Source organism: Pituophis catenifer, unplaced genomic scaffold, assembly GCF_029215685.1.
Source record: "Pituophis catenifer annectens isolate HBS135680 unplaced genomic scaffold, rPitCat1.0.hap2 SCAF_7, whole genome shotgun sequence".
Lineage (NCBI taxonomy): Eukaryota > Metazoa > Chordata > Lepidosauria > Squamata > Colubridae > Pituophis > Pituophis catenifer.
This window is the reverse complement of record NW_027256887.1, coordinates 60,677,526-60,691,866: the sequence shown is the minus strand read 5'-3', so window position 1 is coordinate 60,691,866 and position 14,341 is coordinate 60,677,526. Positions and strand designations below refer to the sequence as shown.

At 39.0% G+C, this 14,341-nt stretch overlaps 1 protein-coding gene across 7 annotated transcripts in view; it reads left to right on the top strand.

Moving 5' to 3' along the window:
* Window positions 1-5,420: 5,420 nt before the first annotated feature.
* The window catches only part of TNRC6B (trinucleotide repeat containing adaptor 6B), a 142,259-nt gene continuing 133,338 nt past the window's right edge, over window positions 5,421-14,341 (top strand). For 4 of the 7 annotated variants that reach the window (XM_070947217.1, XM_070947213.1, XM_070947216.1 and 1 more), the window contains exons 1-4: window positions 5,422-5,647; window positions 8,106-8,150; window positions 10,831-10,903; window positions 13,528-13,613. In XM_070947217.1, the coding sequence (XP_070803318.1) occupies window positions 13,569-13,613 (45 nt within the window). In that variant the 5' untranslated portion in view covers window positions 5,422-5,647; window positions 8,106-8,150; window positions 10,831-10,903; window positions 13,528-13,568. Of the gene's footprint in view, window positions 5,648-8,105; window positions 8,151-9,328; window positions 9,402-10,830; window positions 10,904-13,527; window positions 13,614-14,341 lie in introns of those variants that run through there. The other 3 variants (XM_070947214.1, XM_070947210.1, XM_070947211.1) reach the window with 3 other exon arrangements.

Here is a 14,341-nt window from a genome sequence, read left to right as displayed (position 1 = left end):
AACTGGGGAAGCAACAGAGAATTTCTGGATCTGGTCTTTCTCATCTATCAAAGAACGGGGATCCAAAGCATCCTTTCTTAGCTGGTTGCACATAAGACATACTCTGCACAAGAAGACGGTTCAATAGGTAACCTGAATCCAAGCCATAAAAGAGTTTATAGGTCATAGCCAGCACTTTGAATTGCATTTGGAAGCATAGATGCAGCCAATGTAGAACCCACAATACAGGTGTAATGTGATGGTTCTCACCCATAACAAGCTTGCTGCATTCTATACCAATTGAAATTTCAAATCTCCGAATCACCTTTAAAGGTAGCCCCAAAAGAAATGTGTTGTTGTTGCCAAACCTGGAGATAATGACTAATGTTGCCAAAGTCATTGGATAAACTTGCCTCTATTGCTGGACCATGTAATTTAACACCACCTTGTCTTGCTTATTCTGAAGAGACACTATTCACAAGTCATCTCTTATATTAATAAATAACAATCTGAACCTTATTGCCTTCTTTGATAAAGTGATTAAATTAGTGCATCAGAGAAATGCTATGGGCATAGTGTACTTGACTTCAGTAAGACATCTGACATGGCATACGTCTTGGTAAGATAAAAACAATGTGGAATAGACAATATCACCACCAGATGGTTCACAATTGTCTGACCAACTGCATTCAACTTGTAGTCCTGAATGGAACTACATCTACATGGAGAGAAGCACACGGGAGGAGGGTTGGACTAAATCATGGAGTTAAATTATATGATGAACAGTTGAGGGAGCTAGGTATGTCGAGCCTATTGATGAGAAGAATTAGAGAGGACGTGATAACTGTCTTCCAGCACTTGAAGGGATGTCACAGAGAACAGGAAATTGACTTATTCTCCAAAGCACCAGAGAGCAATAAAAGAAGTAATGGGTAGAAGCTTGTTAAAGAGAGATCCAACCTAGAAGTAAGGAGATATTTTCTGACAGTGGGAACAATTAATGGAATAGCTTCAGTGGTGAAATCCGAACCGGTTTGCTACCAGTTCGCTGGCAGCGCATGTGCACTGCATGCCAAACGTGCGCTGTGTGCACATGCACAGTATGCGCCAAAAGGAGGCTTGGGAAGGTAAGTAGAACAGCGGGGGGGGATCAGCTGTTCAGTGCAGTTTAGCTTTGCTAGAAAGCAGGATTTCTTGCTTTCTAGCAAAGCTAAACCCCGCTGCACAGCTGATCGTCAAAAATCCCGGTTCACCTGAACCGGTAGCTTTTTTTTTACTACCGGTTCGCCCAAATAGGTAGTTTTTATCACTACTGGTTCACCCGAACAGGAGCGAACCGGTAGCATTTAACCCCTGAATAGCTTGCCTCCCAGACTTGTGAGTGCTCCATCACTGGAGGTTTTCAATATTAGACTGGACAACAATTTGACTGAGATGGTATAAGATCTCCTGCCTTGAGCAGAGGGTTGGACTAGAAGACCAAGTTCCCTTTCAGCCCTATGTTTCTATGTTCTATATCAGTTAAAATCATGGTTAGAGCAGCTCCTTTTAGGAACAGAATATCTCCATTTTAGGACTGGCAATCATATACTAAATTTTTTACTTCAGCCTATTGCCTTAGAGTCTAGGAATTTTTTGGTTACTTAAGTAAACTAGTATTGTTATTTATTCGACCTGAATTCTCACCTTTCAATTTCTGCACCTATTGTCCTTGCAAATAATTTACCTCTTTTTTATGGTGGAGTTTGAGAAATACAATTTAAACAATGATTGGCTAGAAAAATGGTATATCAATCAATTGCCTGGACTTCAGATCATACAACTTGTGAAGGAAAACAAATATATCACCACCATTTCATTGAGGATTGCTGTTGTAGGCCTTCTTGGTGATATAATGATTAAGGCTCAGGCCTAGGACTTTGAAGATTCAAATTTTGGTTTATCAATCACCTGAGAAGTTCACTGGGTAATCAAGCCCAACACACCTGAACCAAATCAAGAAAGCGTGAAGTACAGATTTCAGTAAGCTATCTTTAATGCTAATCTCTGATAAATATAGAATCTTGGAAGCTGTAAAAAGAACTTCCAAGTTCATTGATAGACAGTTCATTTAGGTGGAATCTCTTTGAATGATCTCAAATGCTTCTTTCCACATATATTGCCACCTGGACTGAGTTGCTATTTATGAAATAAGCTGCCAACAGATTTGCCTTATATTACTTTAGTGTTTACTCCCACTTCTGTGCACTCTAAACTTCTCCACAATCTTACTCTCCCAAATCAATCTACTTTATAGGTTTGTTCTTAAGGGAAAATATTGCAGGACATTTTCAGCTCCTAAAGGAAAGTTTTAACAAATAAAAGAAATGAAGCAGGAACTGAAGGAAGAAATATAAGAGATGAGCTTACCATGTCTGATTATGGTTTCTGGATGCAATGTCAGACTCTAGTAACGGGAGCTTCAATGACATTTGCTTAATTGCTTGCAAATAGATGAGATTTTAAGCAAATAATATTGTTTTAAATGTTTCACAGTTCAATAATTTAAACGTATCAGCCTCGATTAAGCCATAATAGCAAAATGTAAGAATGTATACATTCAAGCTACAATAAATAATTAACATTACATTTAAACTGAATGATTGCCATCAATAATGAAAAAATATTTTTGCAAGTAATGAAAATGTTCTTTAACAGACTATGTGAATATTTTGACCTTTAACTACTTGCAAAAATGAAAAAGAGGATTTCAGAAGGAAAAAGCACAATTTCTGAAGGCCTCCGGTAAATTTCACATCTCTTGTTGTCTCTTCTGATGCTTTATAAGCATTATCTTATAGCAATCTTCAAATCTAAATTGCTAATATTTCAAAGTAAAACCAAATGTTATATAAACATAAGATTTATCTATTTTGTTTCATCTTTAAATAAAAGGCAGAAGGATTCTTTTGAGGAGAGGAAAACTTTTAAGTGTTAGGAAACTATATTCTTAACATTTTGTAATATGTCATGTACATTTTTTGTGCTGGTCCGTGACCATAATAAAGATTAGATATTGAATGAATGCCACGTACACACTTGAAGCTTAACAACAATAAGAAACTTTTAATAATGTTTATCATGCATTATGGAAACCTGTGCTTCATGTTAAATTTGGCCTATTTGGCCAGTGACAAATCAGGAAGTTTAGTTATTAGCTGAAATTGTACTGATTTCAGTGGGTCTACTACTCTAGACACAACTTTTTGGATCTGAGCTAATGGGCATGAATAAAAACATGCTTCAAAGCTCAATAAAACCCTATCAGATGCATTTAGATTGCATATTAAACATTGTTCCTATTTATTTTGTAAGGTTTTTTTGTGTGTGTGTGGCTAAACAGCACTTGGGCAACCTTGGCTAACCCAGAAACATTTAAACAAAAAGCAACCTAATGAATGGGAAACTATCATAAAGCCTAAAATCTATAAACTAGAGTCTGACAAGTTAAAAGCCTTCCTGAAAGAAGGCACTGGCAAAAATCACTTCCAGGCTGACACCTATGAGAGTTCTCACATGAAAAATAGACCATAACTGGCAATTACAAAAACAAGGGACACATGGAAAAAAAGAACCACCAACTCAACACTGGGGATTAAGCAATGAAATATTATTGGAAGGGGGGGGATATGCAGTTCTATTTGAACATTGTTTATATATACATATACATATACATATACCTCATATACATATACATACATACATACATACATACATACATACATACATACATATATATATATATATATATATATATATATATATATATATATTATTTTGGGTATTGGTTTCCTAATTTTTATTTTGCTTAAATTCTTGGATTTCATGTAAACGTCCTTGAATATATCAGTTCTAGTGCTCTCTCTTTGGGAATAGTCACATCCACCCAAGTCACTAGAAGCAGAGCTCAACTCCAGAGGGATTTTACTTTATGCTACATAAATGCATCTGCTGGGGGAGCTTATACAGTGGTGAAATCTTAATTTTTTTTACTACCGGTTCTGTAGGTGTGGCTTGGTGGGCGTGGCGTGGCTTGATGGGCATGGCAGGGGAAGGATATTGCAAAATCTCCATTCCCATCCCACTCTGAGGCCAGCCAGAGGTGGTATTTGCCGGTTTTCCGAACTGCTCAAAATTTCCGCTACCGGTTCTCCAGAACCTGTCAGAACCTGCTGGATTTCACCCCTGAGTTTATGGTTTGGGTTGCTAACTCAGAACACGAAGCAGGGGAGACACTAATTGTCCCTTGGCTTTTTTCCAAAGGTAACAAGCCAGCTCTGCTGCAGTTGCGCTCCGTTTGTTCTGCTAACCGGGGCCCCCCTCAACCTCTGCCCTAAAACTTGCCACGACGGCACCAACAGCCGTTCCCGATCTCACGACCTAAATCCAAAAGGGAGGGGGTGGGATGGGGGGGGCGCGCGAGAGGACTCCCGCCAGTCAGGCTTACACCGAAAGCAGCGTCGACCTGAAGGGCTCCTGCTGTCATAGTCACGCGGAGGCTGCCCGAGGCCACGTGCCGGATCAGCAACAAACGCCCACGTGGTCCCACAGCTGCGCAGAGCACTTGGCACTGCGCTTGCGCGAGGCTGACTGGAAGGCGAAAGTATTGGAAGGCTTTTTTTTTTTTTTTTTAAACAATTTGAGCGAAGAAAACGCGATACGGAATAATTTGCCTGTTGCCTTTTAATGTGGAAACATTACAATTCCCGTTAGGACTCAAGTGATAGCGCTACTGCTTTACTTACGCCTAGAGAACTACGTTTGAACGCAGGAGCATCATGGTGGCATTTCCATTATCTTAACCATTTCATTATGCTAACCGTTTTCAAGTGATTAATGGGTACAAACCACCCGGCTTTGATATTTATGAACGCCACAGGGAATCGACGTTCGAAGCAAAAAGTTCCAAATGCGTAAGCCATAAAAGCACACGGCCTAGGCGCTCTGAATGTCCTTTTTCTGATTTTATAGCGGCTTCCATGAATGCTGTGGATTAGTTGTGGTGACGAAATATAGAACCAATCATTTCGGTTGAGGAATCAAATGGGTGGGACAATATGCAGTTTAACTTGACGGACTGTATTTTTAGCGAATTAGAGAAAAGCCAGGAGAAAAAAAGAAGAAAGGTTCAAGTTTAAAGCAGTATACGTAGTTGGCTTCGCCAATAAGACACCGGATGGTTTACACACCGTCCAATTATCATCACAAGCTTAGGGGGCGGAGTTAAAGTTGATAGACATAAACTTTTAACCATTGTATCGTGGCACAGTTAGGCAGTTAGCCAATGGAAAAGAGGGAGAGGCGGGAGAAAGGGGAAGGTCGTATTAAAGACAGCCAGAAAACGAAACCAATGGACGCGAGCCTTATTGCAGGGCTACCAATAGGCGGCTCGGGAGGCGGGTCTCTATGTGTTTGGGTTCGTGCTTCTCCAGGGAGTGAGACGGCGGCGACGAGGAAAGTTTATTTTTTGGAGGCGGTGTTTCCCTCCTCCCCCTGCCATTTGTTTGGATCTTAAAGATAAGCTGGTAAGGCGGCTAAAGCGGCTCCTGCAGAACCGCCGAGGAGGAGGCGGTGGGCTTCGCGGCTGCACCGCGGCGAACGGAGGGGCGACAATCGTGGCTTTTTGTGGGTGAGTGGCGACGCAGGCCTCGGGGATACGGGTCCGTGCTCGGTTTCACTAGCCCGGGCGTCTTGAGGTAACGCCATGGAGCCTTTCCACAGCATCCTCGCCATTCCGCCGGGAGCGATTATAAATCCTGAAGGGAAACCCAACGGTTGCCTCGCTTTCATCTCCCCTCCCTTCTACTCGGTCGCCAGTCGTATTTTTCGCTAGGGTCTCTTCCACCCCCTCCCACCCCCTCCCACCCATAAGAGGTGTGTGTGTGTGTGGATCTGCCTTATTTAGCGTCTGCAAGCCGCAAAAGCTTCCCCGGATCGGAGTTATTTGGCTACTGCGGGTGGGGGGGGGGGGGCTAGAGGCGTTTCCGCAGCTGCGCCTGCGCACTGACGGTTTATCCGAGGGTATTCGTAGTAGATCGTCGAGTACTTAAAGGAACGGTTCCCCTCCCCCGTCAGCGACACCTTTTTTTTTGCGGGCTGAATTGAGTCTCGACCCCTGAGGAAAAGTTTCCTCCACAACCCATGAATGCGATTTCCCTAGCATGTTGAATCGCTTCCCCGCTTGGAGGGAAATCGTCGGCAACCTACCGGCTGCTTTTCGGTCTCATCCGCTTCTGGAGCCCAGCTTTGCACGTATTTGCTCTCGGTGAAGTCCGGGAGTTGCTTCCAAAGCCAACCGGACTATCCTGAACGTTGGTGTAAAGTCTTATTTATAGCAGCGTCGGTTGTAGCAGTTCCCGGTCCTTTAAATACAGCGTGAAAAACGATCCTAAAAGATATAAATAAGTGTCATCGCCTGGCTGGCTTTCTGTTTCCTTCTTCCATCAACGGGACTCTCGCTGCCTCTAGTGTCGCTAGTTTAGAGCATTACCGTGTAAATATTTATTTGGTCCGGCTAAGAAATATTGGAACTGAAGGCAGCGTGTTTCTCTCAGTTGTACTAACAAGACACGGAAGAGCTCAAATGAAAGTCATAAAATCATTTAAATATAACACTATAGAGTCACGCTGGATCAACATACGTGCGTGATGGATGGTAAAAAAAAGAGGTGTAACAAACGTACGATGAGTTCCTTCTCATGGTGTTAAATGTTTGCTGAAGTAAGATTACTACCTGCCATGCAAGAAAAGTGCAGCTTTAGGTGCTCCTTTCCCTTTATGATCCATAGTATGGTGCTGCACCTTATCGATGTAATAATCAACTAGTATGAAGGTGTAATTAGGAAATTAGTGGCTGCATTGGCTAGCCTTTAAAAAATTAAGGGGAAGATTCACCTCTGTAGTTGAAGAGTCAGGTTGAGTTTGGAAGAACATTTAATATTAGCACAGTTGCCTGCAAACCAGAATGCAAAACTAGTATTTGCTATGCTAGCAAGGAACAAAGTTGATGTCAACTTTAAGGGATAATAACATCCCTTAATTATTGCTAAATATGGAGTGAAAGATTGTAGAAATAATAACATTAACTAAAATGGATCCTGCTCTCCTGTGTTGCTTAGGTAAGAATCTGTTCTGTGCTTGCATTCATGTTATATGTTATAGAATTTGATAATTGTCTTTTAGTCATATAACAATTTGAACCACTATGGCAGAGAATACCTTTTAAACTATTTCTGGAATGCAAAAAAATTGTTTCTTAAAAGATGGAAAGGTTTGGTTAAAATAAGCAACTTGTTTATGAATCCAAGTAGAAATTAGGAAAGGTTCCTAAATCTCAAAATACAAATACTCTCCTTTGAAACTGTAGTTATTTCTCTTTATTCGGGTCATCTCTGTTCCCCTTGTTTTTATTTGGTTCACATTGCCATTACACAGAATCCCCTTACTGAATTGGAATGTCCCACAGTTTTTCCTATATCAACTTGTTCTGTGCAACACTGCCTATCCAAATCCATTTTTCTTATTCTTTCTGTGTCTGGTTATGTCATGCTGTTTCCTCCTTCTGCATACTTCCCAGCTGTCCCTAGTTGCCCTGATACCATCCCAATTTACCCTTTTTCCCAAGCAGCAACAATAGTTTTTTTCTTTTTGTGGGAGGAAAGTGAGATTTTCACCAAGAATTGCTGATCTCCACAGATACCTGTCATTTTACTTTTTCAGCATCTATATGGCTTTCCTGGATTTTGAGGCATTCTGTGGGATGACAGGTTTCTGCAAAAAAACTCTCCGGTTTGAACTATTCCTAAATTATCTGATGATTAAAAAATAAAATGCTCATAAATATCACAATGGATTTCATGTACAAGGGGAACATTAATTATCCCAGTCATAAATCTTGTCTTATAATGTGTAAATTATAAAATGTTTAGAGTAGTCTTCTCTGACTTAGAAAAGCTTATGAGTCTGTAGTATAATATATACATATATTTCATTTTGACTGTAAAGCAAAGAGAAAAATGTGCTATCTAATATTGAATTTATAGTTAAATGCTTTTTTGACTCTTAAACTGATTATATAAAATCTATAGATAATTGAAGCTGCTGTTGATGAGACCATCAGGATTTTAATGCAGGTAAACAATTTAGTTGTTTTATTCAAGTTTGTTTTACAGGAATATGCCAAATTATGAAGTTAATAATTTCTTTTGAAAAATCTTATCAGTTAAATTCCTGTTATACTAATTAAGATACATATAGAATATATTTCTTGTTATCCAATATGATTTTGTCAACATCTATAAGTACATGAATTTCCTATGCTATGTTTACATATTCTCAATTAGGAAAAGCAAATTTTGCAAATGCTTTTGGATAGGTTTTACTTGATAGAAAGCATCTAAGGGAAGTTTTTACTGTGGCATTACTAGGATATAAGGATTTTTCCACAGAATTACTGGCTATGTCTACATATGGTAGCCTCTCGATTTTGCTTAATTCATGCTTGTGTTCCCTTGCTGTGCAAAGGGAGCGTGACAGCATTGGTGACAAAATAGTTGTCTTTTGATTGATTTGCCAGAGATCTCTCATTCTCTATCCTCCATCCCCCCCCCCCCACACACACACATCAAATAGACAGTGGAAATTGTATTGGATTTAAATTAAATTTAAGATTAAATGCATGTGTTTAATGTGAACATTTTACTTGTATTAATAATCCTCCCTTTCATACTAAAAGCCACAATTTGGCAGCAATGTTTAAAGATCCTTAATAGCTGCTTTTGGAAGGCTTTATCTGGCCCTTGGACTGACACTTGTGCAGTAGTAAGCTACTGCAATTATATGATGTGTTTTACATAGATCAGAGATGAAAGTACATAAGATTAAATATCACGTTTGTTAAATCACTGTCCCCTCTAGTACAGCTGTGTTTTAAAAATACTGTTAACTATACAACAATTCATACAACAGGCCTCGGCAAGGTGGACAGCATAGAAATTAATAATAAAAGGTGTATCTAACTGAGTGGTCTAAGATGGTTATTTCTGTATTCTGATTTCTGCTGTAATTGCTGAAATGGATCAGCTTTTTCTTTTATTTGTGGTTGATACTTAATTAATGATTGATTAGATTTTGATTTCATTTAGTTTAGGTTCTGCCCAACTTCAAACAGATTATGAGTAACTCGTAATATTATCAACAATGAAAATGCAACACAAAAGAAGTTGGGGATCTGGTCAAATTCACCCTAACCTGAGATCTGGGAAAACAAGTCTTTAGGGCCTTAGGGAAAGGCAATCAAATGGATTTCAGTGGAGAATCTTGTTTCAAAGCATAAGAATTATGACAGATACAGATACTTCCTAGATGGCAATACTTGATCAAAGGTACTCTGAGCATGCCTTCTTCCACTACTTTTTTTTTTTTTTTTAGCGTATGGCATGTGTTAGCCAGGGATCACCGAGGTGGCTAGCTGCCTCTGTGAAAGGAATTTTTCAGGCGGTGTTATCTCTACCCATGGGATGCCTGAATGCTGGTAGGCAATCGGGGGAGGCTCCTTTCTTGTCCCTACGTGGTTTGTTTGCTCACGGAAATCGAGCCACCGGCCTTAGCAGACTTCAGCAGTGTGCAGGCCCAGCGTCTTACCATGTGAGCCATCGTGGCCCCTCTTCCACTACATGTTAACTAGAGAGAAACTATGGAAATAGACAATCCCTCACATCACCTAGCCATATGATATGTAGGACTTTATAGACCAGCACTTGCACCAGGAAGCATACGGGTAGCCTGTGCAGTTCGCAGAGTGGAGGTGTCTCATGAACATACCCAGACATACATACCCATCAGTGCCTGAGCCACTGTATTCTAGACCAGCTGACGTTCTGAATGGTTTTCAGGGCTGCCTTGAATAGTTCTGATGGCTGGAACAGGAACTTCAATTTGATCCTTCTTAATAATGGCATTTTGCCAACTGCCATTTATAGTTAATATCATGGCTTGCTACTTGGCACCTTTAGATTGTTTTGGTTATTCTTTCTTTTCTACTATGGGATATAACTTAGTTCTCCAACATGTGGAACCTTCTGCTTTTAATAGCCAGTCTATATTTCACCAGACTATTTATTATTATACAAGTTAGTCCTCAATCTACGACCAGATGTTTAAAAATTATTCAAAGTTACCACTGACTTGAAAAATGTTAGATATGACCTGCCTCAAAGTTACAACTGCTGTACCACCCAAGCAGTCACATGATTGCATTTCAGGCACTTGGCAACTGGCTTGAATTCACAATCGGTTGCAGTGTTCGGCAGTCATGTGGTTGCTTTTTGCACCATTTTTGCAATTTTCTGGAAAAAAATGCCCATTGGATAAGCTGGATTCAAGCATACAGTCACATGATTCACTTAATTACCATCCTGACTCATTTAATAACTGTTGTAAAAACAGTTGTAAAATTAAGTCCAATCACATGGCGACTTGACTTGTGACCACAATGCCTTATGACCAAATGTCTGGGTTCAATTACGGTTATAAATCAAGGATTATCTGTATGGCAATTCATACAATAGTAACATAGTGCATAAATGTGTATGCTTATTTTTCCAAATCAAGAATTGTGTTACTGTTACCTTTGAGATAAAATGTATAGTATTTGTCAAAATAAAAGTAATATTTAATATGTTGCTTTGTTATTTCTAAGGCTTTTTAGATTTGAAGTGAAATTATTAATGGTGAAGTGTCATAATGTAATAATTGTTCCCTTGTTATGAACAATAGAAAAATGCTGGTTTCTTTTTGTTTTTCTTTCTACAGTAATTTGACTTTTGCACTGAATGTAGCCAGGACAGGTGCTAGTGGGCTTCAATAGCCCTAAGAAACTGTCAAGGTAAGTTGGTTAAAATAGAAATACAGTTGCAAGAAAAAGTATGTGAACCCCTTGGGATTATGTGGAGTTTTGCATGAATTGGTCATAAAATGTAATCTAAACTTCATCTTCAACAATAGAAAAACACAGTCTGCTTAAAATAATACTACACAAACATTAGATGTTGCCATGGTTTAATTGAACATAACATGTAAACATTCACAGTGCAGGGAGGAAAAAGTATGTGAGCCCCTAGCCTAATGACTTCTCCAAGAGCTAATTGGAGCCAGGAGTGAGCCAACCTTGACTCCAATCAGTGTGATGATATTGGATGTGTTGCTGACAGCTGTCCTGCCCTTTAAAAACACACACCTGTTTTGGGTTTACTGGTTTCAAGAAGCACTGTCTGATGTGAACCATGCCTCACAGAAAAGAGCTCTCAGAAGACCTACGATCAAGAATTGTTGACTTGCATGAGCTGGAAAGGGTTACAAAAGTATCTCCAAAAGCCTTGATGTTCATGTGGCCACAGTAAGACAGACTGTCTACAAATGGAGACAGTTTAGCACTGTTGCTACTCTCCCTAGGCGTGGTCGTAAAATGACTGCAAGAGCACAGCGCAGAATGCTTCATGAGGTAAAGAAGAATCCTAGAGTGTCAGTTAAAGACCTACAGAAATCTCTGGCACATGCTAACGTTTTTGTTGACACATCTACAATAAGGAAAACATTAAACAAGAATGGAGTACATGGGAGGACACCACGGAGGAAGCCATTGCTGTCCAAAAAAAATATTGCAGCACGTTTGAAGTTTGCAAAAGAGCACCTGGATGTTCCACAGCACTACTGGCAAAATATACTGTGGACAGATGAAACCAAAATTGAGTTGTTTGGGAAGAACACACAACACTATGTGTGGAGAAAAAAAGGCACAGCACACCAACATCAAAACCTCATCCCACTATAAAACATGGCGGAGGGAGCATCATGGTTTGGGGCTGCTTTGCTGCCTCAGGGCCTGGACGGATTGTTGTCATTGATGGGAAAATGAATTCCAGAGTTTATCAAGACATTTTGCAGGAAACGTACGACCATCTGTCCGCCAACTGAAGCTCCGCAGAGGATGGGTGATGCAACAGGACAATGACCCAAAGCATACAAGTAATTCAACAAAAAAAATGGCTTCAACAGCACAGAATACGCCTTCTGGAATGGCCCAGTCAGAGTCCTGACCTCAACCAGATTGAAATGCTGTGGCATGACCTTAAGAGAGCGATTCACACCAGACATCCCAAGAATATTGCTACACTGAAACAGTTTTGTGAAGAGGAGTGGTCCAAAATTACTCCAGATCGTTGTGCAGGTCTGATCTGCAACTACAGGAAACGTTTGGTTGAGGTTATTGCTGCCAAAGGAGGATCAACCAGTTATTAAGTCCAAAGGTTCACATACTTTTTCCTCCCTGCACTGTGAATGTTTACATGTTATGTTCAATTAAACCATGGCAACATCTAATGTTTGTGTAGTATTATTTTAAGCAGACTGTGTTTTTCTATTGTTGAAGATGAAGTTTAGAGTACATTTTATGACCAATTCATGCAAAACTCCACATAATCCCAAGGGGTTCACATACTTTTTCTTGCAACTGTATATAACTGCCTAAAATTGTACATATGGAAAATATGAAGACAACATTGATTTTTGTGGTCATTTCAGATTTGATATTTTATTTTTCCTGAATATATTGATTATAATTTAAAAGAATTCCACAGCAAAATTGTCAGTATAGAAATATTATTCCTTTAAATTTTGGCTATACTGAGTGCATACAAAGGTTTTACTTAAGACAGATCTCCAGATCAGTATCACAATAACACAATCATTCTCCTAGTTATTTTGCTCAACAGCTGAAATGGTATAGTTAAAGTATGGCACAATATTACATACCTGGCATTAGAGGATCAGGTCCTCCTTTTTCTCAAGTAGTTGGTTTGCAACTTAAATATTTCCATATGTTACAGAATTTAACTCTTTCCAGTTCTAGCCAACACAATAAAATATAGTGGGGGGAAAACCAAAATAGCCATAATGGTGCTTTGGATATAATATTGCTTATAATATGAAGGAAAGGGGAAAAGATGGGATAAGCCTTCTTTATTGTGCTATATTCCATTTTCCTCTGCCTTGTTAAAGTCATTATGGTTGTTCAATTCACCTTACTTGGCCAACTTTTTTTTTAGTAAGAATGCAGGTTTAAAAAAACAGTGATGATTTATTAAATTTATAGACTGCCTAACTCCCCGGAACTCTGGGCCATTTACAGTTGTAAACATTTAAGAACAAAAATCAATACAAAAAACCTCAAAAATATATTAAGGTATTTATTATATCTGTTCACTAATCCATAGTGGAAGATCTAGATGTACTTCAGAACGAACAAAGTAATTGTGAATAAGCTAGATGTTTGTAGAAAGCCTTGAATGAAGGGACAGGGTGTTTCTTGAATTTTATAATTTAAAATTCTGTACCTTTCAAGTTTCTTGGGCCTGATAACTTCTTTTTTATCTCTAGAAATAGAGTTCAAAGTCCATAATCAGTATGACAAACAATTTAATGTATTTTCCTTCCATTCTTTTTCTTTGGCAGAATTTCATATTTCAGCAGAATTTTGCACATATTCTGTTCCCATGCAAACCAATGAGGGAGAAATTTTGGAAGAAGGCAGTTCCAAGGTCAGTGAAATAGTAGAAAGAGCTTGTGGTAACTTCATTATTTACTGTTCTTATATGAATTTGATTTCCAGATTGCAACTTGTTTCCAAATAATCCATGCACTGATGCAGACGAAATTTATATAATTGAATCTAACCTAGACTAACCCAGTTACAGAAAGAGTTAGTATCCCATAACATTCTGATTAGATAATTAGTTATTTGTGGGCTGGGTTGTATGCTTGTACATAACTGACAAATGAACCATCTATCCTCTCTTCGAGTCAATTTTCTCATCTTTAGGTGCCAGCAGTACATGAGTTAAATAGTCATCTGGCTAACAGGTCTTCAGACCTCCCAGTACTACAAAAGAAATGTTACTAAAAAAATCTTGCACTGGCATAGTAAAGACTGGTTTCAGAGGATTACATACATTCCTTATTTTTGCCTGTATTATCCCTCATGTACTGAAGATTGAAAACTGAAACACAGAGGGGGTATGTCTAGAGAAGCTCTGTTGTTGAAAAAAACTTTTCTTAAGACATTGTTCCTTCTGGTGTTTGTGACTGAGACAGTCAACTTTCTGGTAAGCAATATATATCTCAAGGAAGGAATTAGTTTAGATCCAGTAAGTCCTGAGCAGGTAACTCAGTTTTAAATTCACTAGGATTGTTATATCTGTTCTTATCAGATATTTGAAAAGGCAAAAGATTACACAGATCATTGGAAAGGAGGACAAATGGGAGGAAA